The sequence below is a fragment of the Sturnira hondurensis genome, unplaced genomic scaffold (genome assembly GCF_014824575.4).
Source record: "Sturnira hondurensis isolate 20B ecotype Veracruz unplaced genomic scaffold, ASM1482457v3 Scaffold0024822, whole genome shotgun sequence".
NCBI lineage: Eukaryota > Metazoa > Chordata > Mammalia > Chiroptera > Phyllostomidae > Sturnira > Sturnira hondurensis.
Window position 1 is genome coordinate 2,756,904 of NW_028097453.1, and position 22,791 is coordinate 2,779,694.

General features: G+C 44.2%; 2 protein-coding genes across 3 annotated transcripts in view; both read right to left on the reverse strand.

Moving 5' to 3' along the window:
* The window catches only part of PHTF1 (putative homeodomain transcription factor 1), a 44,128-nt gene extending 42,489 nt beyond the window's left edge, over positions 1–1,639 (reverse strand). The window contains exons 1-3 of one of the 2 annotated variants that reach the window (XM_037038730.1): positions 1,078–1,639; positions 815–829; positions 397–471 (exon numbers count right to left, since the gene is read on the reverse strand). In XM_037038730.1, the coding sequence (XP_036894625.1) occupies positions 397–441 (45 nt within the window). In that variant the 5' untranslated portion in view covers positions 442–471; positions 815–829; positions 1,078–1,639. Of the gene's footprint in view, positions 1–396; positions 472–814; positions 1,044–1,077 lie in introns of those variants that run through there. The other variant, XM_037038729.1, reaches the window with a different exon arrangement.
* Positions 1,640–4,447: 2,808 nt separating this feature from the next.
* Positions 4,448–22,791, reverse strand: part of RSBN1 (round spermatid basic protein 1) — a 38,383-nt gene continuing 20,039 nt past the window's right edge. Inside the window, exons 3-7 of the mRNA XM_037038718.1 lie at positions 13,655–13,792; positions 13,180–13,322; positions 10,153–10,320; positions 8,810–8,918; positions 4,448–8,204 (exon numbers count right to left, since the gene is read on the reverse strand). Of these exons, the coding sequence (XP_036894613.1) occupies positions 7,731–8,204; positions 8,810–8,918; positions 10,153–10,320; positions 13,180–13,322; positions 13,655–13,792 (1,032 nt within the window). The 3' untranslated portion in view covers positions 4,448–7,730. The remainder of the gene's footprint in view (positions 8,205–8,809; positions 8,919–10,152; positions 10,321–13,179; positions 13,323–13,654; positions 13,793–22,791) is intronic.

Genomic DNA, 22,791 nt, shown 5'->3' on the forward strand with positions numbered 1-22,791 from the left:
GCTCAGAGTTTGAATAAGTTATGTGTGATATCTAGAATATGTTTCCACTTTTTCAGGAAAACTAGAGACAATAAATGGTAAGGGACAAATAGCTCAATAAGATTGTTGACAGCACCCTTGGGAGGGCGCAGATACAAGTTTCATGTCTAAAAGAGCAGTTTGGTCATAAACAGAGTTTCAAAGCATTCCTGGGCCATTTGGATGTAGCCTGAAGAAGTAGCCGAATCTTATTCGGGGACCTGGAACTGGGTTTAAGAGACCTAACAACCTTGGCCATTGTTTTTCCCTGTATGTTGAAAGGGACCATGGAAGAGTACGTGGGGGAAACTAACGTGAAACTCTTTGTGGGAGCTCTGGCCGGAAGTGTGCTTTATCAATAAAAAACACTGACATTACCTTCTTTTGGTACCACGATATAGCATCTCTCTCATTTGAGGCCATGTGTGTGTCCAGCCAGAGGATGGGATTTCACTGAAAACGAAGGAAAACCGGAGTGAGTCCCGCTGCTAAACGCACTCATTCCAGTTTGGGTAGCGCTAAAAAACCGCTTTTCTCGGGCTCTCCGGGAGCAGCTGTCTGGCTCTCCGGCTGTTTGCCAGGAAAAGATAAAATAAAATAAAAACAACAGGGAGCCCAAAGCCTGTGGCGCAGCGGCGACCGACCGCAACAGCGTCTCCGCGATGTTTCTCGCCAGTGTGTCCGTCGACGCGGGGAAGGGGGAGGGGAGGGGAGGTCTCTGTCGCTGACCTGCCCACCTGTCCCCACCCCCACCCTCCCCGACCCTCCCCGGCGCTCCCCGGCGTCCGGCTCTCACCTGGTGCCCGCTGCCCTGGTGCCGGGCAGTTCGGCGGCCGGGACCCTCCCCTTCAGTGGAGCCAGCCCGGCCGTGTGGCTGCAGGCGAGGCGGCAGGCCCGGCCGGCGGCATCTTCTCGGCGAGGCGGGGAACGCTGGCGGGGCCGTTACCATGGAGACCGCGGCGGCCGCCGCAGTCCCGGAGGCAGCGTCCCCCCGGCGCCCCGAGGACAGACTGTGGCCACAGACTCCTCGTCCTNCCTGGTGCCCGCTGCCCTGGTGCCCGGCAGTTCGGCGGCCGGGACCCTCCCCTTCAGTGGAGCCAGCCCGGCCGTGTGGCTGCAGGCGAGACGGCAGGCCCGGCCGGCGGCATCTTCTCGGCGAGGCGGGGAACGCTGGCGGGGCCGTTACCATGGAGACCGCGGCGGCCGCCGCAGTCCCGGAGGCAGCGTCCCCCCGGCGCCCCGAGGACAGACTGTGGCCACAGACTCCTCGTCCTCCAAGCTCGACCTACGGGGTCAACGGAATGACCGTACAATAAGAAAAGAATGAACTGGGAAAGAAGGCGGGTAAAATGCGAAGGGGGCGGGGGGCTTCGCTGGGCCACCCGTCGCTACGACAACAGCGAAAGGCTGTGTGCCTGGCCGGAAAAGTCAGCGCCCCAGGCGCCCAGGCCGGGAAGGCGGCCGCCTCCGGGCAACGGACGCGCGTCCTCGCGGGCCCTGCCGTGACTCAGCGGCCGAGAGCGGGCGGCTGCGGCTCTGCGGACCCCGTGCCGCCAGCCGCGGCTTCCGCTTTCCGGGTTTTACCGCGAAGGTGGCTCCGCCCCGGCCCGGGCCTGCCTGTGCGAGCCACGGGCCAGACTCCCGGATGCAGGGGCTGGGGAGCCGCCGGCAGTCGCGGCCCCGAGCGGCGGCCACGAGCGGCTGCCCCAGATCGCCCCTCACGCAGGTCGCTTCCTCGCAGGAGGCTTTTCCCGCTATCGATTTAAAGGAAGTCGCTCTTGAGAGTCCAATAGTTCCCGCTCATTTCTTGGTGCTTCCCTGTTGATGCCCGTCTTCCCCATTGGGCTCGTGGGCTCCACGCCTGGCACGAGCCTGGCGCACATGTTCTCAGGCTTTGCTGAATGAACGAATGTTAATCGATTTACGCTGGGCTGGGACGAAGGGCCTGGCCAGCTGCGGCTTAGTTATTTCCAGCCTCTCCCGCTCTGAGTTAGGCTTTGGGGGGTGCTCAGGGGCAAAGGATGAGGGGGCGAGGCTTGGGCAGAAAGAAGCAGGGCACCTTCCCGAACTAGAGTCGGGGGAGGTGGCAGCGGGAAGCACTATTTCCAGGTAAAGAATCCAAGCAGGCTGACGGAGGTCAGCAGAAAAGGAACGCCTGCTCCCAACGTGATGATTTCAGGATGTGCTAAGGTTTTAAGCCGCTTCCCTCTATACAGTTGTGGTGTGTTTGTCATTAATGAAACACGGACCGCCCAACAGCCACCTCGCCTCAACTGCAACAGGGTTCTCGCTTGCCTGCCTGTGGCATTTGAATCAAGTAAAGCTAATCACAGGTGTAATGGTTACACTAGCTGCCACTTCAGAAACTCAAGTATGGTTTTGGATGTTTTACACACATCTCCAAGCATCCATTAAATCGACTTCGGGTGGAAGTTACCCCCCAGCTTATCAAGGAGGAAAATCTAGCGAGAAGATAAATGTGTCTCCCACAAAATTGAAAATGACTTCACCCAGGCTTATTTTTAAATGGCAAATGGGCAGTGGTTTCTCTTAGCCTATCAGGTTGATGCTCTAACCAACTGAGCTACCTGGCCAGGGCGGGCAGTGGTTTCTCTTTCTTGGCTTTTGCTTCTTGAGAGCTTTGCCCTTCTAGGCTAAACATTACAATTCTGTTGGGTTTCAAGACAAATGGCCACCTTAAAAAACAGGATAAATGACAATGAAAAAGTCTTTTTTTGTATAGCTAAATGTTTGCTTTAAATTACATTAATAGCAAAAACATTTTACTTCATTGCTCAGCACTGGAAAAAGGCTTGTTTTCTGTGGAGTTATGGAAGAAGAGAATAGGGTAGATCACATGAAGGAAGAATGGTGCGTAGCAAATTCTCTTTCAGAAAGCCCCTTTGTACTTTTCAAGTGCTTCCTAAGGCTGTCCCTGCACAAAGCCTGGGCTTTGAACCTCAATGCCTTCAGATCCCTGCTCCCACTAAGGATCCGATGACCTGTCCACCCAGCAGGCCTGTTTTCTCACCTGTATGATAAAGACTGTCTTGTTACTTTCCTACTTAAAGGCTGAGGATTGAGATACCCTTGTATTAAGTGTCTGGCTCACCACAGTTAAAAAACACTAGTTCCCTTTATTTTCCTTTACTAGTCCGAACCAAGGGCTAACAGTACTTAGGACAGGTTCACGCAAAAACAAATGAGAGGAAAAATCCACTGTGTTGTAACTTAAATACATCGATGACATCTCCATGCACCACCCTGATCAACACTGCATGTGTGCACTTTCGGAAATCCCGACACCAGCAGAATAAAAACTTAAGGTCGTCCTCAAAAGTAGGTATAAACAAATGTCAAGTGTGGTTTTTCTTCTTTCCCCAAACTAGTTGTATCTCAGTATGGATGGAATTTCTCCCAGACGCCTAGGACCTTTTCTAAAATTGTAGAAAATAATAGGGGACACAGATTGGAGTAGGCAGGTTAAATACTTTAAGAAAAGGTTCCAGGTAGCTTAGAATTCACATGTGTGATGCACTTTATCACAAAACATCAGTAAAGGACAAATCAGACTTTGTTTATTAAAAAAATACTTTACAGGAAAAAAAAACCTCTATGCATTCCATTGTCCTATTTTACAAAGAGATAGCTTAACAATTTAACACACTTAGACAGCTACAAAAAAAGCACTGTGCTAGAAGATTATTCACACAAATTTAGATTTAAGACTATTCATTAAAAACTTTTTTAAAACACCTGTTAATGTCAATAAACAAACTAAGGCCACACAACGCAAATAGTCCGCCAGGCAAATTATACATTTCATCTATATGCAAAGACCTCTTAGATAAATTAAAGCCACAGGAAAAAAAAAAGTCTTAGCTGCCAATCAAAATGGAGTTTAGTCACAAAGAAAAAAAAACACCATTACATGAAAATTTACAACATGTGAAAGAAGCAGTATTTCTTCAGAATTGAAAAGTGCTATATTAAGAGACAGTGGTCTCAACTACATGCACAAGTGGATCCTAAAAAATGTATGAAGAAAATGGAAGGCCGTAATATTTATGGAGAGATACTTGCTTTTAAAGCAACAAGCTTCCAGCATGAGGATCCAGCCCCTCATATGCTAAAGCAAAACATCTCTTATACATTTCCTCTACTTACTGCATGACCAATAAATACAGCTACAACCTGTTTTTTTTAAAAAAAACAAAACTTAGCAGAAATATGAACCTCTGGCATGTACTAGTCAAAAGTTCTTTTTTAAATACCTGTAGCAATGACAAAACAGACTTATTAGAAAGACACAAACTCAATTATCCTGAAGGTATAAACACAAGGTTTTAATGGCAAATACCGATGAAAGTATTAGGGACTCATATTAATGATCAAGAATATATTCATTAAAGGTTTTCTTGAATTTTGGAGTCTTGTTCCTAAATTAGCTTTCATTCTAGACAATATTTATAGAGCGAAAGGCAATAAGCAAAAGTTGCCCCAAGCATGAAGGATGAACTTCATGCCTGTTAAGATCAATGAAAGACAATGCAAGACCTCTGTTCCTCAGGTTTAGTAAAGACTTTGATTTCATAAGCTCCTTTTTCCTACAAGAGCTTGTAATTCTCGTCATCTGATATCCCAACTGTGTCTATGGGGAAAGGGCACCTTCCAAAAGTCTTTCAAAATACTGAAATACCAATGAAACAAACTGTCTAAGTGCTGAATAAGCAAGTGAAGGAACATACAATTAAGCCTAGAAATTCATTTTTGAAAGAGTTAAAACTTTGGAGGGGAAAACCCATACACAGATTTTTATTGTTATTGCTTTATGAATTTGGAATACGTCTTTGAATCCTAATCCTAGCCTGGGCATATTTTGGTATAATTATAGAATGAATGACTTCTGGGGAAGGGGGAAGGCTTTTATTCTTATTAGTAAATGCCATAAAATCGTTCTAGTTACAAAGTTAGAAATATTCACATACTGGGTCCTTTCCACAGCACATTTAAAAATAATGTGCTCCACAAAAAACTAAAACTCAGAGCCACATTCTGCAAGTTATCTCAGAGAGTTGGCACAACGGATAAGATACCAAAAAGGAAGATCAGCTTTAATCTCAGTTACAAGTTCACTGCCATCACTACTTGACAAATCAGAAGACTCCAGTTTGCTCCATGCCTCACTCCACCAAACCAAATAATTTAATGATTTAGAAAAGTTGCGATCATTTGTATCACTAAACTAGGATACAGCTTTGAAAGCAGTAAGTAACTCAAAACTTGGGCTTTTATATTCCTCAGTCTTTAAAGCATGCTATTAAAATCTAATACTCACTCACATAGGACATTCAGAGTTTCCAGATATATGTCTAGCTAAATGTTTCTCTCTCCCTATCGCATTTCTAACATACAATGAATTAAGTAGTACATGATTTTAAACATTCTCATACTCTTTTAATGTGTTTCTATCGGAGGTGAGGGTAGAATGTTTATCAAAGGAAAGTGGGGATTTGCTTTTGATTGCAGGTCTCTGCAGACCCGCCGGTTCCTGAGTGGTCACACACAGTGCTGGCGTCAGGAGACAGTCCCCTTGCTCGTTAACAATGACCAGCTTAGATGGCAGATGGCATTTGCTGGATGGCAAGTGGGAGGTGGGGGAATCGGGTCTTGGAAGACAAGAAAACTAAAAATAAAAATAAAAAGTTTTTGCTTTAGCAACCTTGTTCTTCATGATTAGTTTAAAAAACAAATGTTGCCTGAGAAGAATTTTACTTTGCACAGCCTAGTAAAGCTCTATGAAATTCTTCTGGACAGAAAAACAAAAACAAAAAGGAACCCAAACCCACATACTTTGTGATTAAACCCCCCAACCCCCAGTAATAAAAAAAACACCCTCAAAGGCAGGTCCCTTAAAAACTAGTCTTGATAAACTAGAATTTACCCCAGAATTTATACCCAAGATTTAAAAACACCCCTGCAATAATCACATTACTTTTCATACCATTCTAATTACCTTATTTACAGAGATAACTAAAACCAACATCACTTCCGATTCATAAATGGTTTACATTGAAATGTTCCTCTATTAGTCTTTATCCTTTTTAACAGAGAATACATACATATACATATATATATATATATAAGGAATAATACAGATCCTAACTAATCACTGCTGTATTTGCTGATGTTTACTTTCCTATCGGTTTACACAGTGACCTCTACACTTTGCTAATATGCATTTAACTACACAACAATATTGCACAAAGTAATATTTATATAAGATTTAACCTATTTCAGAATATTTTAGAGAAAATTCGTATTTGATATTTCAAAAGATGCAGCTACGTTTTTGTGGTGACAGACCTGACAAAGCAGCATCTTTTTTTGCCTATGTTAATGTAAATATTCCAAATCTCACCCTCCAGGAAACAAATCTCCAAATTGCACTATAATCAGGTAGATATAAGAATCTGGCCTTAGGTGTGGGGAGGACTCTTCCTGTAATAAACAAAAGGCCGATAGTATTATTAACTAAGAGAAGGTAAAATGTGTATCACATTAATATTCTAAAACAACAGAAAGACTACACCAGCTATATGAACTGTGCCTGTTTAAAAAAAAATTAAATACTCAGGCACTAAGCATTGGGCTACCTGAAACTCTGGGATGAAGTCTGGTGCCATATTTTTTATTGGAAAGTGGCAACACAGAGTAACAGTAAACAGACTCCAGTATTCACCAGTTAAAACTGTGACTGAAGTGTCTCAGCAGCTGATCTTCATCATGAAGAGGCTGGTGCCACGTGAAGGCGTCTTTCCTGTTTCCTTCTCCAAATACAGCACCCTCATCACAAAGACGGTGTCATTCTCTAAGGTGGATATCCGTGATCAGTTTAGGAAGCAAAAGTATCCACACAGACTGTGAGCAAGCCAGGAAGCAGAAAAATAAGAGTATCACGCCAACATTATCTCTTTTACACAAAATAGCTTCCATAGTTACCTTGTATTCGAGAAAGATTAATGAACCAGGATAATGAATGACCAAGGACTATTTATCTTTAGCTATTTTTAATTGAAATATCCACTGGGCTTTAAATAACAGATACAAAAAAGATAGTTTTTGGATCAGAAAGTGCTGTGCTTTCTCTTCCGCTAAGAAACCAGAGAGCCACTGAATTTTCCTTTGAATCTACCTGTTCTTCACGGTCGGAACGAAGCAGCCGACTTGCCTTTGAACAAGACGCAGGAACCCCTTCCTTTGACCTATGCTGTTTTCACTGTAGAAACGGAATCTGTGCCATAGAGACAGAGTACTCAACCATAAACCCAATCTTCCGTCATAAAAACAGCAAATATGGCAAGAGACAAGATAAAATTAAGGGAAGTCAATAATTTACCCCCCAAAAAGAACCTGTCATTCCAGAGAGTTATTCTGATTTGAAGAAGAGATTGAATTATTACCTCACACCTTAAAACAGAAAGTAGCAGCAGACCCACTATTACACACTGTACTAACGGGATAAGATACAACTCTTAACTTTGCATCATCTGTGTAAAAAAGATATGCTTGACATCTGTGGAATGTCATTTTTCTCTTTATAGAATTATAGGCAAGATTTCTCCGATAAAACTTAACTTAAGCCAGTTATAAAACTATAACTTCACATCAAAATTTAAAAAAGTTAAAAAACGTGTTGGAGTATGTACAGGTCACACAGGAGTGCCCGCGTGCTCCCGTGGCTTGTGTTGCTGCTCAGAGTCCAGTCCGCCCTCCACCTTTGAGACCGGGGCCGGCGGCGCCAGCTGGTCCGGCCGCAGACGAAGCTCCGAGGGAGGCGAGAAGGCCGGCGACGAGGCCGTCAAAAGCTGTGTTTCGGTGCAGGTTTCCTCGGATTCAGTTTTTATCCTCACGCACTGAGGGTCGACTTCCGATGCTCGCTTTCCAGTTAGGTCGCGGCCCACCTTGGAACTGCCCTCTGGGTGCTGAGCGGCTTCCACAGCAGGGTGGTACTGTTTGAGCCTTATATGCCAGGCCAGGCTGCACACGGCTGACACTGTCTTGAACTGGTGGATGACGTTCCTGGGGATGAAGTAGATGTCGTTGTCGCAGAGCTGGATTCGGGCGTAACGAATGCCTTCCCGCCTCATTTGGTTCAGCTTCGCTTCATCCACCCACTGCACACACTGAAGAGAAGAAAAAAGTTGCATGAGACTTTAAAATAAAATACATCATTTAATAAAATAAAATATTATTAGCACAGGAAACCAGCGGGGCCAAACTGAAACTAAAGGAATACGAAATGATACACAGCTTTAAAATTTCCTGTAACGCTTGACAAACATTTTTCCTCCTATTTCACTACCTCTCTAGCAGCACAGGACAGGCTCAAGTCAGGGTGGCCTGGACAATCACTTCAGTATTTTCAATTTCAGCTAAATAATCGACATTCTTTGCTACACACAAGAGCAACATCTATCTGCTTCCTCAGTGTGCCAATCTTTCGCAGGTGAGGGCACCCAGGGCCACGGGCTTCACAGCTGAGACTGCTCAGGGCCAGAACTGAGGAGCCCCCCCCCCCCAGCCGGACCCTGCCTGGCAGCCTGAAGGTTAGACGGATCGCAAGCACTCTGACTGGGAAGCGCTGTGTCAGGGACGCTCGACACCCTCCATAGAAAGCCTTAAATGGTAATACAATTAAATTCACTATCCCCTGTATCCAGCTGTAAGGTAAATGCGGAATGAAACGGGGGGAGACGTATCCCCAGTAGCTCACTCAGAGGGCCATCACCTGGGAAACCGGAGGCTCGTGGAGGTCCAACTGCAGCCTCTGCACGACGTCAGTAAAGTCCTCGGCGTGAAAGCAAATCACATCTTTGGTTATGCGAGGATGGTCACTCCTAAGATTAACAAAATTAAGTTTTAGAAACAATCAGGTGATAGAAAATGACAACAAATTTCAGTGTTTCTGTTCTTGGAACTGCTACTCTGACACAGGAATAGACATGTAGCTCCTAAGAGCAAAGTATACATTTGATTCTTCAATCAGCTTTAAAACACCAAAACAGCTTCAGCTGTTTTTAAAAAAGAAAATGAGCTGTCACCAGACTAAGACCACGGTGGCTAAAAACAAAGAGTTTTCTCCTGAACCAGCAGCACGCACTCACAGTCCTCTCACTGTAGGGTGGGGGGGGGCAGCACCACCCCACCCCACGAGGTCATCGGCCACACAAACATCCGCCCTCCCCCTTTCTCAAAGTAGAGCAGGGGAAGAAAAGCTGAATAATCCTTGCCTTGGAATACTTATTATCAGGCTATGACTGAACTATTTTTTTAGAAAGATCAGATCCAACTCTATAATGATACTGAAGGTCCTGACATCATAAATATGAAAATGAAGCAAAATAAAAAGTTTTAGAATGAGCTTTGTCAAAGCTGCGCCCCAAATGAATGTAAAGGGTGTAGCTATTACGGAAAAACAGTATGGCAGGCCCTACGAAAGTTAAAAATAGAATTACCGTATATTCCAGCAATTCCACTTTTGGGTATAGATCCAAAAGATAAAAGCAGGGACACCAAGTATTTGTTCCATCAGCCGAAAGGTGGAAGCAACCCAGGTGGCCACTGACGGATAAGCAGGTAAACACCCTGTGGCATATACACATATTGGACTACTACTCAGCTTTAAAAGGAAGGAACCTGACGCATGGCACAATCCGGATGACCCCTGAGGATACTATGCACTTTGAGGCTATGATGCTAACTAAAGCAAGCCAGTCACAAAAGACAATGACTGTATGAGTCCACTGATTTCAAGATATTACAGTTGAGTTCACAGAAACAGAACGGAGAATGACAATTAGCAGGAGCTGGGGTAGGGGAGAAAAGGGGATTACTCTTTGTGGGTGTGAAGTTTCAGTTTTGCAACATGAAACAGTTAGGGAGATCTGTTTCACAACATGTAAATATACTCAACACTACTGAACTGCACACCTCAAATGGTTCAGACTTTAACTTTTCATTTTGTTCTGTGCCTTCTACAATTTTTCTAAAACTCGGTCCCCCATCTTTTCAATTGAGTCTAGATTTCCTTGGACGCCACTAACCAACCCTTCTGCCGAGTCCCTGACTCACCATTCGCCAAACTGTACAGCCTTCAGAACCCCGACAGCAGCCGTGCTCTGCCAGTCAAACCCCTGACCCACATGGTCGGCGTGAGCTCTCGTCCTGTCTTCGAAGAGGACTTCCCGGGGTTCACTGGTCCGAGGTAGGTACTGGAGATTTTTAATTTCATTCATTGATCTGGAGTTGATTTGGTTGAGAAGGGAAGGGAAGAAAAAAGGTATTAATAGTAACAAGGCAAAAAAGTCGGCCAAGATACCAAATTTCAAATTAAGGAGAGGGCTAAGAGGGTTCAATGATTTTTGATCTTTAGCATTTAATACGCTCTACTGTAATGTTTAATGTGACTGGCTTCCTCTCTTGGTGTGTAATGATAGTAAAGAAACTGTGTCTTTGGCCCAAATGCAGTATGTGACTATATATATATAGAGTTTCCTTCCACACCAGTTCTGGAAATATATGTTGCCTAGCAACAGAAAACACAATTCAAAATTCAAGGCTATATATTGCTTTATTGAGTCATTTTTGACTCTCAAAACACCTGTAATTCTGACACCATTCTACAAGGCTTGATTCAAGATGGCAAACTGAGTATCTACATGAAAATGAAAGCGAAGGCTTTGCACTAACACAGTGGGGGTGGGGCGGGGAAGGGGAATGGAAGGGGTCCAGATGAAACCCAACTGGCTGTGAGCTGATAGCTATGATACTGAATACATGGCAGCTGCTTACACTACCCTCTGCTTTTTACATGCTCAAACATTTCTAAATATAATAATCTAAAGTAATAGTAAAGGAGTGAATAAGAAGCAACAAAGGATATAAATTACTGATAGAAAATTATTAAAAGTGTCTCGGACAAACAAGACTGAGAAGAGAAAGCCAAAGGCCTAAAGTAAATGATAAGGAGGTGGCAGCTAAAAAGGCAGCAGGCTGCCCAACAGACCTTGGGTACAATGGTAATAACTGGACAGAAATGAAGGCTGAGGATGGGGAAACTAAAGTGAAATTCTGCAAACACCAGCCACCTGCCACCCGTGCGGAGGGCTGCGGGCAGGTCACCCACAGCGCTCCCTCAGCCTGTTCCCGATGCAACTCTGATTTTCATTAGGAATCTGCTCCCATGTGTGACCTCATTCTCAAGCAGAGGTGGGAAAAAAAGCTGAGTAATCTTTAACTTGAAATACTTATTATCAAGCCGTGATTGAACTACTTTCTAGAAAGGTCAGATCCAACTCTACAGTAATATTGAAGGTCCTGGCATCTCAGACGCTCACGAGTCCCGGTGAGCTCATTCCCCGTGCCAGTGACTGATCTGGGAACAGGGTGAACTGACTCTGGCTGTTAGAGGAAATTGGCAAAGGAGACTTCTTGGAGGTTTTCTAGCTCTTAAGAGAAAAGTAAAAACAAAAGACAGTCTCTCCTTCTATTACCTATAACCAGGCCCAGACGTGGTGCCTGGAACTGCCACAGCTATCCGGCAGCCACAGAGGAAGCCACCGTTAGTATAATGCCGAGGTAATTTTTAAAAAAAAGGACAGAAGGAGAAAAAAGGAAAACACCTGGTTCCCGGACGGAGCGCTGAACCACTGACCATACGGCCCCAAGAGACAACCTCTCCGGACTTCCTGATATACAGACTAACATTTCACAAACCAGTCTGAATTAAAAAGTCTTATGAGCATATATGGACTAAAATTTAAAAAGTTAATGAGCCTACATAGGTGGGATTATGGGTATTTCTGCCTTCTTTTTGTTTTCTTTCTATTACCTAATTGTTTTAAGTTTATAAGAATCCAGTAATACAGAGTAGTCATTTCCATCCATCATCGTGGTGGAGAGAGCTGCTGTAGATCGGTTTCCTGCCAGGTTTTACTCCACCACCACCTCCTATTCACGTCCAGTTTTTACAGAGCATTTTCATGCGCTCTCTCAAGTACCAAAGGTTATTCCATACTTAACGCTGGTACCATTCTCCAATGAGCTTGAAGGTGAGGTCTAGACCACTCCGTTCTTACTTACCTCTGGGTCCTTATTTTGAGTTGCTATTTGGAGCCTAAGCAAATACCCATTTTCAGTCTCATTATATGAGATTTTTCATAGTACTAGAATGAGTTAATCTACATTTGTTTAACTGCCTGAAAAACAAAGTATATTAGCCCAATTGAATCATTATGGAGAATACATTATTGTTTTCATTCAGCAAACTCTGGTCACCTATGATATCATTAACACCAAGAATAAAATATAGTCCCTGTCCTTAAAGACCTGATAATTTAGTTTAAAAAAAAAAACAAAAAACAAGAACATGTAAACCCAGAGAAGAAAACAATTAGGTAAAAGCACAAAGAAAAGCTTCAGCCCTGGCTGGTGTAGCTCAGTGGATTGAGCACAGGCCTGTAAAGCAAAGGGTGGCCGGTTTGATTCCCAGTCAGGGAACAGGACTGGGTTGCAGGCCAGGTCCCCATTCAGAGACACGTGGGAGGAAACCACACACTGATGTTTCTCTCCCACTCTTTCTCCTTCCCTTCCCCTCTCTCTAAATAAATAAATAAATGAAAAAATTTTTAAAGAAAAAGAAAAGCTTAACAAGTAAAGTGACATCTAAGCAGAGGTCTGAAAATCTAGTAAGAGTTGGCAGGCAGAGAGGAAGATGGGCAAAAGGCTGCCATTCCAAGAAAAAGGACAGAGCGAAAGCTCAGAGCCACGACGACCCCGAGGGAAGACGAGCTGTGTGGTCAGGTGGACGAGAGGCAGGCGCTGCTGCAGGAGACCAGATTCTGAAGGGTCCGTATCAACCATACACAGGAGTCTGGACTTCTGTCCCACAGGCAGTTAGGTCCCACTTTTTAAGACAAGTAGTAAAAATTCAATGTTTTTAGCAGGATGCCCCACTCTGAAGAACTGACCACAGGCAGACTCAGTAAAACAGCTCCTCGCACAATCCAGACAAACTATGTTCAAACTGTGCTCAGGTCTCAGTCATTTTCCTAAGCAACCGACTTTCAACTGTGCTCTTAGAGGGAAATGGCGGCTTACCGTCGTCTCTTGAAGGGGGACTTTGGCATGTCTGCCGTGGGGATCATCTGCTCTCCCGGCCTCACCCACATGATCGGCCCGTCGTCGCTCTGGGACCTACACTGGAGGTGCAGGCTGGAGAGCGTGCCCCAGGGCAGCGTCATCTGCAGGTCAGAGGAGGCACATCACAAACACGTTTAGACTGTTTACAAGTGACCTCCCCACCCAGAAGAGATCTCAAAGAAGCTTACTTTGTGTACGTGTAGGAAGAAATAAACGTATTTGACAGTAGTTTACATATACAAAAGAAATATCTTGTACTAAAACAATTCTATCCAAAACACTGCATAAAATTTCATTTTAACCAACTGAACAATAAAATAATTTAAATGAAAATAATTTCATTTTAACCAGACAAAATTAGCTTAATCATTTTTAATGAAAAGTGCCCACTTAAGTAATAATTGGAGTTTTAATACTATGAATTGACACTCACTTTCAGAAATGGCGATTCTTCTAACATATCGAGGAACTCTGGGAAATAATCTCCAACTTCTTCATCGACCGCGCCAACGAGACTTATCTGCCGCATGGGGCCCGCCCGGTAGGTGCCGCAGCAGTACGTCCTGCTGACCTGAGACACACACGAGAGAGGGGAGACGGGGCTGAAGACGCCATCGCACAATCGAACAGTGAGAGTAGGGTACTGTTTCCAATGCTGCTATTTCTTCTACTTACTAAGAGCTCAACAGTCAGCACCTTGGACAAAGCCAGCAGTTACAGAAAAGCACCCAGCACACTGACGAATACACTGGTGTATGTTCCATGAACAGAAACTCCGAGACGCAAGTTAGTCTGTGGTCCCAACATCTCAAACACCGAAGACACTAAGATTTACTCACACTTCTCTGAGAATAGTAACTGTTGAGCTCTGTAAACACTTTCAAGTGATCTTTGTTTAGGAAAATGTCAGTAAAGAACCAAAATGGGCAGGGCAGACCGTGCTCACTTTGTCCTCCCCACTAGAGAGCCCTCGCCATCGGGCCAGGCTGCTCCCGGCCCGGCTCCCACTGCTTCCACCTAAGGCCACCCTGGGCAGGCTGTCCTTTTCCCTGTCCAACTCATGCCCGAGTCGTTTCTACCTGCAACGACCTGTCTCCTGAATCTGCCCTATTGGAACTTTAGGGCAGAGTCTTCTTTGCTGTCAAACCGTATCTTATCTATCTTTCAAAGATCAGTTTGAAGACTTCTGTTCTTCCTGTTCACCTTTCATGATCTCCCCTTTTCTGAAGTCTAATGCTACCTGCAAGCACATACACATTTTCTCTGTATCAACACTCTAGTGAATTGAGGGCATATTCCACACAAAATTTGTACCTTGAAAAACCCTAGCATTCAAAGGGAATCTGCCAATATCAATACAATCTGGTGTTATTCTTTGAGTCATTTTCTGGATGTTCTTAAACTCCTACCTCATATTTAGTTAGTTACTTAGTTCTTTCCTCACCTGAGGACATTTTTTCCCATTGCTTTTAGAGAAGGAGGTGGGGGGAGGGAGAGAGAATTAAAGAGAGACATCAATGTGAGACAAACATCAACTGGTTGCCTTCTCATACGTGCCCCAACTGGGGATTGAACCTGCAACCTTCGGTATGTTCCCTGACCAGGAATCCAACCCACACATGACCTTTTGGTACACAAAAGAACATTCCAACCTGCTGAGCTACACCAGCCAGGGCCCACCTCCAACGTAGAATGAGTCTAAAGGGTAGAGCCAGAGCCTGTGTATACAGATGACTAGTCTAAAAATGCTGATTAACCAGGATTTCCACCTTGAATCAGTAACCTAGCATTTTCACCTTAGTTAAGATGGAGATTAAATTGAAAACCCTAACGTATACCTTTTTATAAGGTGGATCTCTAGTGAACACTCAAGACAAAACCAATTGCTACTATTTTTTAAAAGATGTTATTTATAGGGAAAGGGAGGAAGAAAGAGAAGGAAAGAAACATCAGTGTGAAAGAGATACATCAATAATCAGTTAGTTGCCTGTCGTGCACCCCCAATCAGGGACCTCGTCCAAAACCCAGGCACGTGCCCCGACAGAGCAGTGAACCTGGGACCGTGACCGACCCTTCAGCTTGCAGGCAGGCGTTCGACCCACTGCGCCACACCAGCCAGGGCATTTTCTTAAATGCCACCTCTTTTGCCTCAACAGAGAGCATGAACGATCTAGTGTTTCTTACATGATTCTTTCCTATTGGATTTTTAGCAGCATTCTCGAACCAACCCACTGTTTCTTCCACAATTTAACATCACTGCCCCCATATACATACACACAGAGAAAAGGTCTTAGATCTGATTCTCAAACATCAGGGATTTTTAAAACTGCCTCATAAAACTTTCTCCCAAGGTCACCTTAGATGACCTTTAAGCAGCAGGAACATGTAGCTAATATGTTTGTATTCGCTACCTTCCATCCGTTTGCGCAGTCAGCATGCTGTGAAAAGCCAGGGAGGCAGACTGGGAAGGAGGGTGGACAGGGGCAGAGCACAGGAAGAGGAAGGAAAGGGGCTTTTCTGAGCATTAGTCCCAGCCAAGTGATTAAAGCAGACTTAACCTTCCACACCAGTTCTGGAAATTGAATGCTTTCACACGCCATAAGAAATACCAGTCTCCCCCCAAAACCTCCAGTTGGAGGTTTCCCTTTCTCCCAATTATCTGAAGTTCCTTTACCAAAAAAGGCTTCCAAATTATGCATAATGATGGCATCTTATGGGAGAAAAAAAATTTAAAGACTTATCACAATTTTAAGCTCATGTAACTCAAGACCAATCCTAAAGTACACTGCCACCTGGTAATTTTCAATTCACTGGGTCTGCTAGCTTTCAGATTATGCAACTCTTAACACAATATTTTGAAGGAGTTCACATTAAATTTTACACATGAAGGGAGGAGACTGAATTAGTATTTTTATATCACAGAACTCCAAATTTTCCTAATTTAAATACCACTTCACTCAACAGCACTGAACTTGAAAACAACTTAAAATGCAAACACCAAGGACAACTAATATGTGACGTAAACAAATCTGAAGTGTCCTTTCCTATTTGGAAAGGGAAAGTAAACCCAAAAAAGGTAAATTGTTAAATTTACGTTTGCTGAGACTAGAAATGAAGTAATCGCTATTAAACTCTAGTTTAAAAAAAGTAGTGGTAATAAATAGAGCTGATTAAGAGTGCCTATCACATGAGTAAAATTCTAAAATAAATGCTGATGTTTGTGCCGCATTTCAGTAATTAACAGCACAGTTAGAAGATGGACGGCATGTATCCCCAGAAATTCTACAGGCACCAACTGTGACTCCCATGTAGCAACCTGCGATCACCTCCCAGGCGTCTGATCTACTGCCCCTGTTTTCAGGGAGGACACTTCCAGGGGCCTCCTGCTGGGCTGGGCCTCCCGCTGGGCTAGGCTCCTGGGCAGCTGACTGTGGCCTGGGGCTAGGTTCCAGCCAATGAATGAGATGTTGGGGTAAGTTACATATGCAATTTCTAGAGTATGTCTTAATAAGTAAGCGGCCTGCTCTCCACTTCTTCTTTTCAGGGCCAGTTTCGACCATGTGTATGACAACACCAAGGGAATGGCAAGACTTAAAGACAGAAGGAAAGCAGAATCCCGGATGGCCTCACAGAAGACCTGTGGACTTCATGCTCCAGAAACTTTTACTCTGTTCTAGCCCCGTCTGTGAGATAAACCTCTGTGCTGCAGTGGGATGGCCTCTAGATTGCATACTGTGTACTTAAGGACAATGCTCCGGGTGGCCAAGGTACATGCAGATTATCTCCGTGCTCTGGGCTACAGAAGTTCTCTAACTAGAACACACCTCAAATAAAGCAATTAAGATGATGGTGACTCAAAAACCATACAAACTGGAGAAAGAGTAAAGAAATTAAAAGTAATTCAGAAGTATTTAACTTGAAAAGACTAAAGCGAGGACACAATAATTTTCAAATATTTGGATGTTTATCACAGAGCAGAATTACACACATTTAAATAAAGAATAGAAACTATAGGAAAGCCTTAATCACTTGGTTTGCTTCTGGTTTTGTTGGGGTTTTTTTAAAGATTTTATCTATTCATTTTCAGAGAGGGAGGGAGGGAGGAAGAGAGGGAGAGAAACGTCAATGTGTGGCTGCCTCTCTCATGTCCCCTTCTGGGGACCTGGCCTGCAACCCAGGCAAGTGCCTTGACCGGGAATCAAACAGGCGACCCTTTGGTTAGCAGGCCTGCACTCAATACACTAAGCCACACCAGCCAGGGCAAGTTTGTTTGTTTGTTTGTTTGCTTGCTTGCTTGCTTGTTTTAAATCCTCACCGGAGGGCATGCTTACTGACTTCATAGAGAGGAGAAGGGAGGGAGGAAGAGAGAGGGAGAGAAACATCGATGTGAAAGGGAAACACTGATTGGTTGCCTCTCCATGAGCCCAGACAGAGGACCAAACCCACCACCTAGGTGCGGTATGTGCCCCAACAGGGAATCCAACCTGTGACCTTTCAGTTTACAGGATGATGCTCCAACAAACTGAGCCACACTGGCCAGGGCTTTATCGTTATTTTAATAAAAGTTTACTGTCTAGCATATGCCAGACACTGTCCTAAAGACACATATGGCAAACTAGACACATTCTTGGCTCCTGGAAACTTAGTCTAGTAGTGAGAGGCAGACACTAATCTAAACATTTCAATATAAGCAGTGACAAGTCTTCAGAATGGAATGTGTAAGGTGCTGTGAAAGAGAACACAGGACCCTGATCTACGATCGCAGGGTGTTTCTCAAAGCAACACTGAGCAAAAATCTGTAGAGCAAGTTTCAAGGACACAAAAATCCCTAGCTTCACCCTTTCTAGGGGAGGGAGGGAGGGAGGGAGGGAGGGAGGGAGGGAGGGAGGGAGGGAAGATGAGCCTGAAGAAATGAGCTGCACCCAGACTGTGGTGCGCCTTGAGGACCACAAAGCACCTTGGGGGCCCTGACTGGGTCACTCCGTTGGGTGGAAAGCTGGCAAGCCCAACCCCCGTCAGGACACACACAGGAACAACAAGTCAATCTTGGTCTCAATCTCAATCTCTCTCTCTTTCTCAATAAATTTTTTTAAAACTGAAGAATTTCAGGAAATCACTAAAGGGTCTAAAGTTGTGGAAGGAAAGTTATCAGNAGACTGTGGTGCGCCTTGAGGACCACACAAAGCACCTTGGGGGCCCTGACTGGGTCACTCCGTTGGGTGGAAAGCTGGCAAGCCCAACCCCCGTCAGGACACACACAGGAACAACAAGTCAATCTTGGTCTCAATCTCAATCTCTCTCTCTTTCTCAATAAATTTTTTTAAAACTGAAGAATTTCAGGAAATCACTAAAGGGTCTAAAGTTGTGGAAGGAAAGTTATCAGATTTGCCTTTACACTTTAGGGGAGAGAAGCTTGGGGTTTTTGTTCGTTTTGTTTCATTTTCTCAGAGGGGCACTGAAGGAGAGGAGACCAACCAGAAGGTTTCTGAAATATTCTAAATAAAAAACAATGGACTAAGCTAATAGCGGTGATCCAATTAAAAAAATAAAGAAAAGCCCTGGCTGGTGTAGCTCAGTGGATTGAGCGCGGGCCTGCGAACCAGACGATCGCGGTTCAATTCCCAGTCAGGGCACATGCCTGGGTTGCAGGCCAGTTCCCGGCAGGGGCCAGTTCCCAGCAGGGGATGCACGAGAAGCAACCATACATTGATGTTTCTCTTCCTCTCTCCTTCCCTTCCCCTCTAAAAAATAAATAAATAAAATATTAAAAAATAAAGAAAGAAAGAAAGAAAGAAAGAAAAATAAAGATTTAAAAATACCCAGGAGATAAAACAGTCAGGACTGGGAGAAAGATGTGACAGAAAAGAGAAAGGGACGTCAAGGACGTCTGCCAGGTCCCAGCTCTGCAACCAGGTGAGAACCCTGCCTCTGCACTGGAGGACCACCAGGTTTGGGGGGAGACGGTATCTTCAGTTTTAGACAGGATGAACTTGAAGGTGTGGTAGGCCGAGTAATGTCTCCCCAAGACAGGTACTAATCTCGGGAGCCTGTGCATGTTACCTCGTACGGCAAAAGTACTTTGCAGCTGTGACTACGTTAAGGCTTTGGGGATGGGGAGAGGACCCTAGATCACCCAGGTAGGCCCTCAATGCAATCATCAGAGCCCCTGTAAGGAGGGGTAGAGGGAGATGTGATTAGAGAGGAGAAGGCAATGTGAGGATGGAAGCAGGGATGGGCGTCAAACCAGGAAGTGAGATGGCCATCAGAAGCTAAAAAAGGCAAAACAAAAACACACCATCCTCCTTCAGAGCTCACAGAACAGCAAGAGACCAAACCCGTGCTGTTTTAAGGCACTATGTTTATGGTAGCCAGTAATAGCAGCAATAGGAACACGAAGTACCCTTGAAACACCAAGTGGGTATGTCAGGAAGGGAGCCGTGTCTGAAATCAGAAGCAGTCTAGACTGAGGATATAAATCCCAGTTAATTGAAACTTCAGTCTTAAAAGAGACTTGACGGGAAGAAACACAGAGTTCAAAAAGGAGGGGTCTTGGGAAACTCCAATTTAGAAAACCACAAAAGGGGAAGAAAAGCTGACAAGAAAGAATGCAACGGGGTTGTCCAGTAGTCAGAGAGGTGAAGAAGAAAACTAAGAGAACACAGCATCATCACAAATGCAAAGTGAGAAAACACTTCCGGGAGAGCTTGGTTGCAATGCTGCCAAGCCCCCAGGGAAGAGGAAGACAGAATGACCACTGGACAGTGAGCTAGGAGGGCGGGGACCAGACCAGTGCGGGCTGAGGAGAGGCGAGGAAACGGAGCCCACAGATGCAGGCAGCAAGCCTTTTGAGAAGTTCACTGGGAAAAAGAGGAAGCTGGTCATTCGAGGGAGATGAAGGATCCAGGGAGAATTTTTAAGATGAAAACGCTGAGCAACCCTCAACAGGCTGTATAAACAATGTTCATCCCCACAGGCGATGTGAGAAACTGAATGTTAAGCAAACAAAACAGAAACAGACTCGTAGACACAGAACAGACTGGTGACTGTCAGCAAGGAGGGCAGTTGGGTGACTGGGTGAAAAGGGAGAAGGGACTGAGAAGTGCAGGTTGACAGTTACCAGACTGTCACGGGGATGTGAAGGACAGCACAGGGAACGTGGTCAATAATACTGTAATTACTATGAATGGTGCCAGGTGGGCACCAGAAATACCGGGGGGAACACTCTGTAAATATGTATTGTCTAACCACTATACTACACCTGAAACTAACACAAAATAATACTGAATGTAAACTGTAATGGAAAAAATTTTTTAAAGTTTTTTAAAGTAAGTATTGCCCCACAACTTCATTAATAGAAACTTCTGGATCTTTACTAATTTGTTAAGTAAAAACTGGCATCTTACTAGTTTTAACTTCACTTTCTTAGGAATGAAGCTGGATATCTTTTCGGATAGGGGACTACAGGGCCACTTGTATTTCTTTTTCCATGCACTCGCAATGCTTATTTTCATACTGGGTTGTGAGTATCTCATATATTTCTAGAGCTCTATAGTTTAGGAAGGTTTAATCTTTTGCCACATATGACTTAGGACTTGTCAATAACTTTTAAAATTTGTCTTTTGACTTTGTTTCCAGTGATTTGTATTTTGCTTTGGTCATACTTATAAAAGACCCCATCCTCTGCAAAGTGATGAGAATTCTTCCACTTTTCTTCTAGTACGTTTATGTCTCCATTTTCTACATTTCCATCTCTGACCCCACGTGATATCACTGGATACCAAGATGTCACTCTACATAGGCACCCTGATGTCCAAAACACTGTGTTCTCTCTGCCTCCAACAATCTGAGAAGCTCCCATCTTTATGTATCGAACGCCTGCATCTATTTGGCTCTGTCTCCGGACTCCTCTGTCGCGGGAGACGCCCAGACCCAGGTGCGGCAGCCATGTGGCATCTTTTCGGAACCACGCAGCGTGGGCAGAGAACCATGGACCTCTATTTCTTTTCCTGAAATCTGGTACCCAGACTGGGCAGAGGGGGAAGGGCGGACTGTGTGTCTGTGGGTATTCTAAAGGACTTCGGGATCTCAATGAAGACATGAAGTCATTACTTTTAAGTCTGCGTAACTCTTTATTTAAATAATCCCTTTCCTTTTCACTGGTCTCTGGCATTGAGAGATGTCTTTCCCTGGCTGTGGGCAAGACAAACCTAGTATGGGGTGAGGGACCCCCAGAGCACAAGGGTGGGTCCCTTCAGTAATAGTGTATCGTTCACCCTCCCCCGCGCCCAAAGCTGTTCTGTAACGGGATATGCGTTTCCGTATTGAAAAGGACTACTGCCCATCAGAATGAATATAAAAACGCCCACACCAATAAGCCTTAAGAAAATCATGGGAATCCAGGTGGCCTTCAACTGCACTGATGTTTTATTTCTTGGACCAAGCACCAAGAACATAGGTAGCTGTTTGTCATTATTCTTTATTCCACTTTGTATGTATGAAATATTTTATTATACATTTACAGACAACAACGAGAGACACATCTCGAGGCATACTAACCTCAGTTTCTGGAACTGTGCAGCAGAGACTCGGAAGCTCCCACAGAGAACGAACAAAGCACCAAATAAAGCACCGGGACTCACGACAACACTGGGTTTCCCCACAGCAACGTGAGAAGCTCGGACAAAGACACTGGAGTGCGGCCTTTACGTATCTGGAGAGAAACATCTTCCAGCTAGAAGTCCTAACGTGCCCCCTGAACTACCAATCAAGTGTAACTGCAGACAGACCTTTAGACATACCAAGTCTCCTCCGAGTCACTGAATGTGGCCAACAGAATAGTCATGGAGTCCCAGAACAGGAGAAAAGGCAAACAGAAATCCCAGGATACAAGGGATACACACAGGACATGTGACCCAGGACAGACCTCTACATATAGTCTCGCTGCAACATGAGGTTACAAAACAGTAGGCAACCTAAATGTCTAATAGGAGAATAAATAAACTGCGACAAAATACCAAATACGGTGGTTAAAATGAATGAACCAACTCAAGTTACATGTAGCAACATAATTCTCAAAAGCAATGTTGAACCACAGCAATCTGCAAAATGATACATGCAACATATTACTCAGAAAAGTATTAAATCACACAAAATACATAGATTATTTCTCTGTTCACACACGCACAGCAAAATATTAGAAGATACACTGAAATGATAAACTACAGTCAGAATAAGAATTTACTTCTGAGGAGAAAGAAAAAGCTTATTATTTTATTTAAAATAAGGAAAATATAAAGCAGGAATTCACTTCATATAATTTGCACTTCACATGTAAAGGAGGGATTAGAGGGGTGGGGGAGGGTGAAGACCTTAAACTAATGGGTACAGAGTTTCTGTCTGGGAAAATTTCCTTCTAGAAATGGACACTGGTGACGGTGGTACAACACTGTGAATGTGCTGCATGCCAGTGAATTAGAGACTTACAATAGTTAAATAGTAAATGGTGTTATGTGTATTTTGTAACAATTAAAAAAAAACCCTAAACAAGGCAAGGGATGAATCCAGAACACA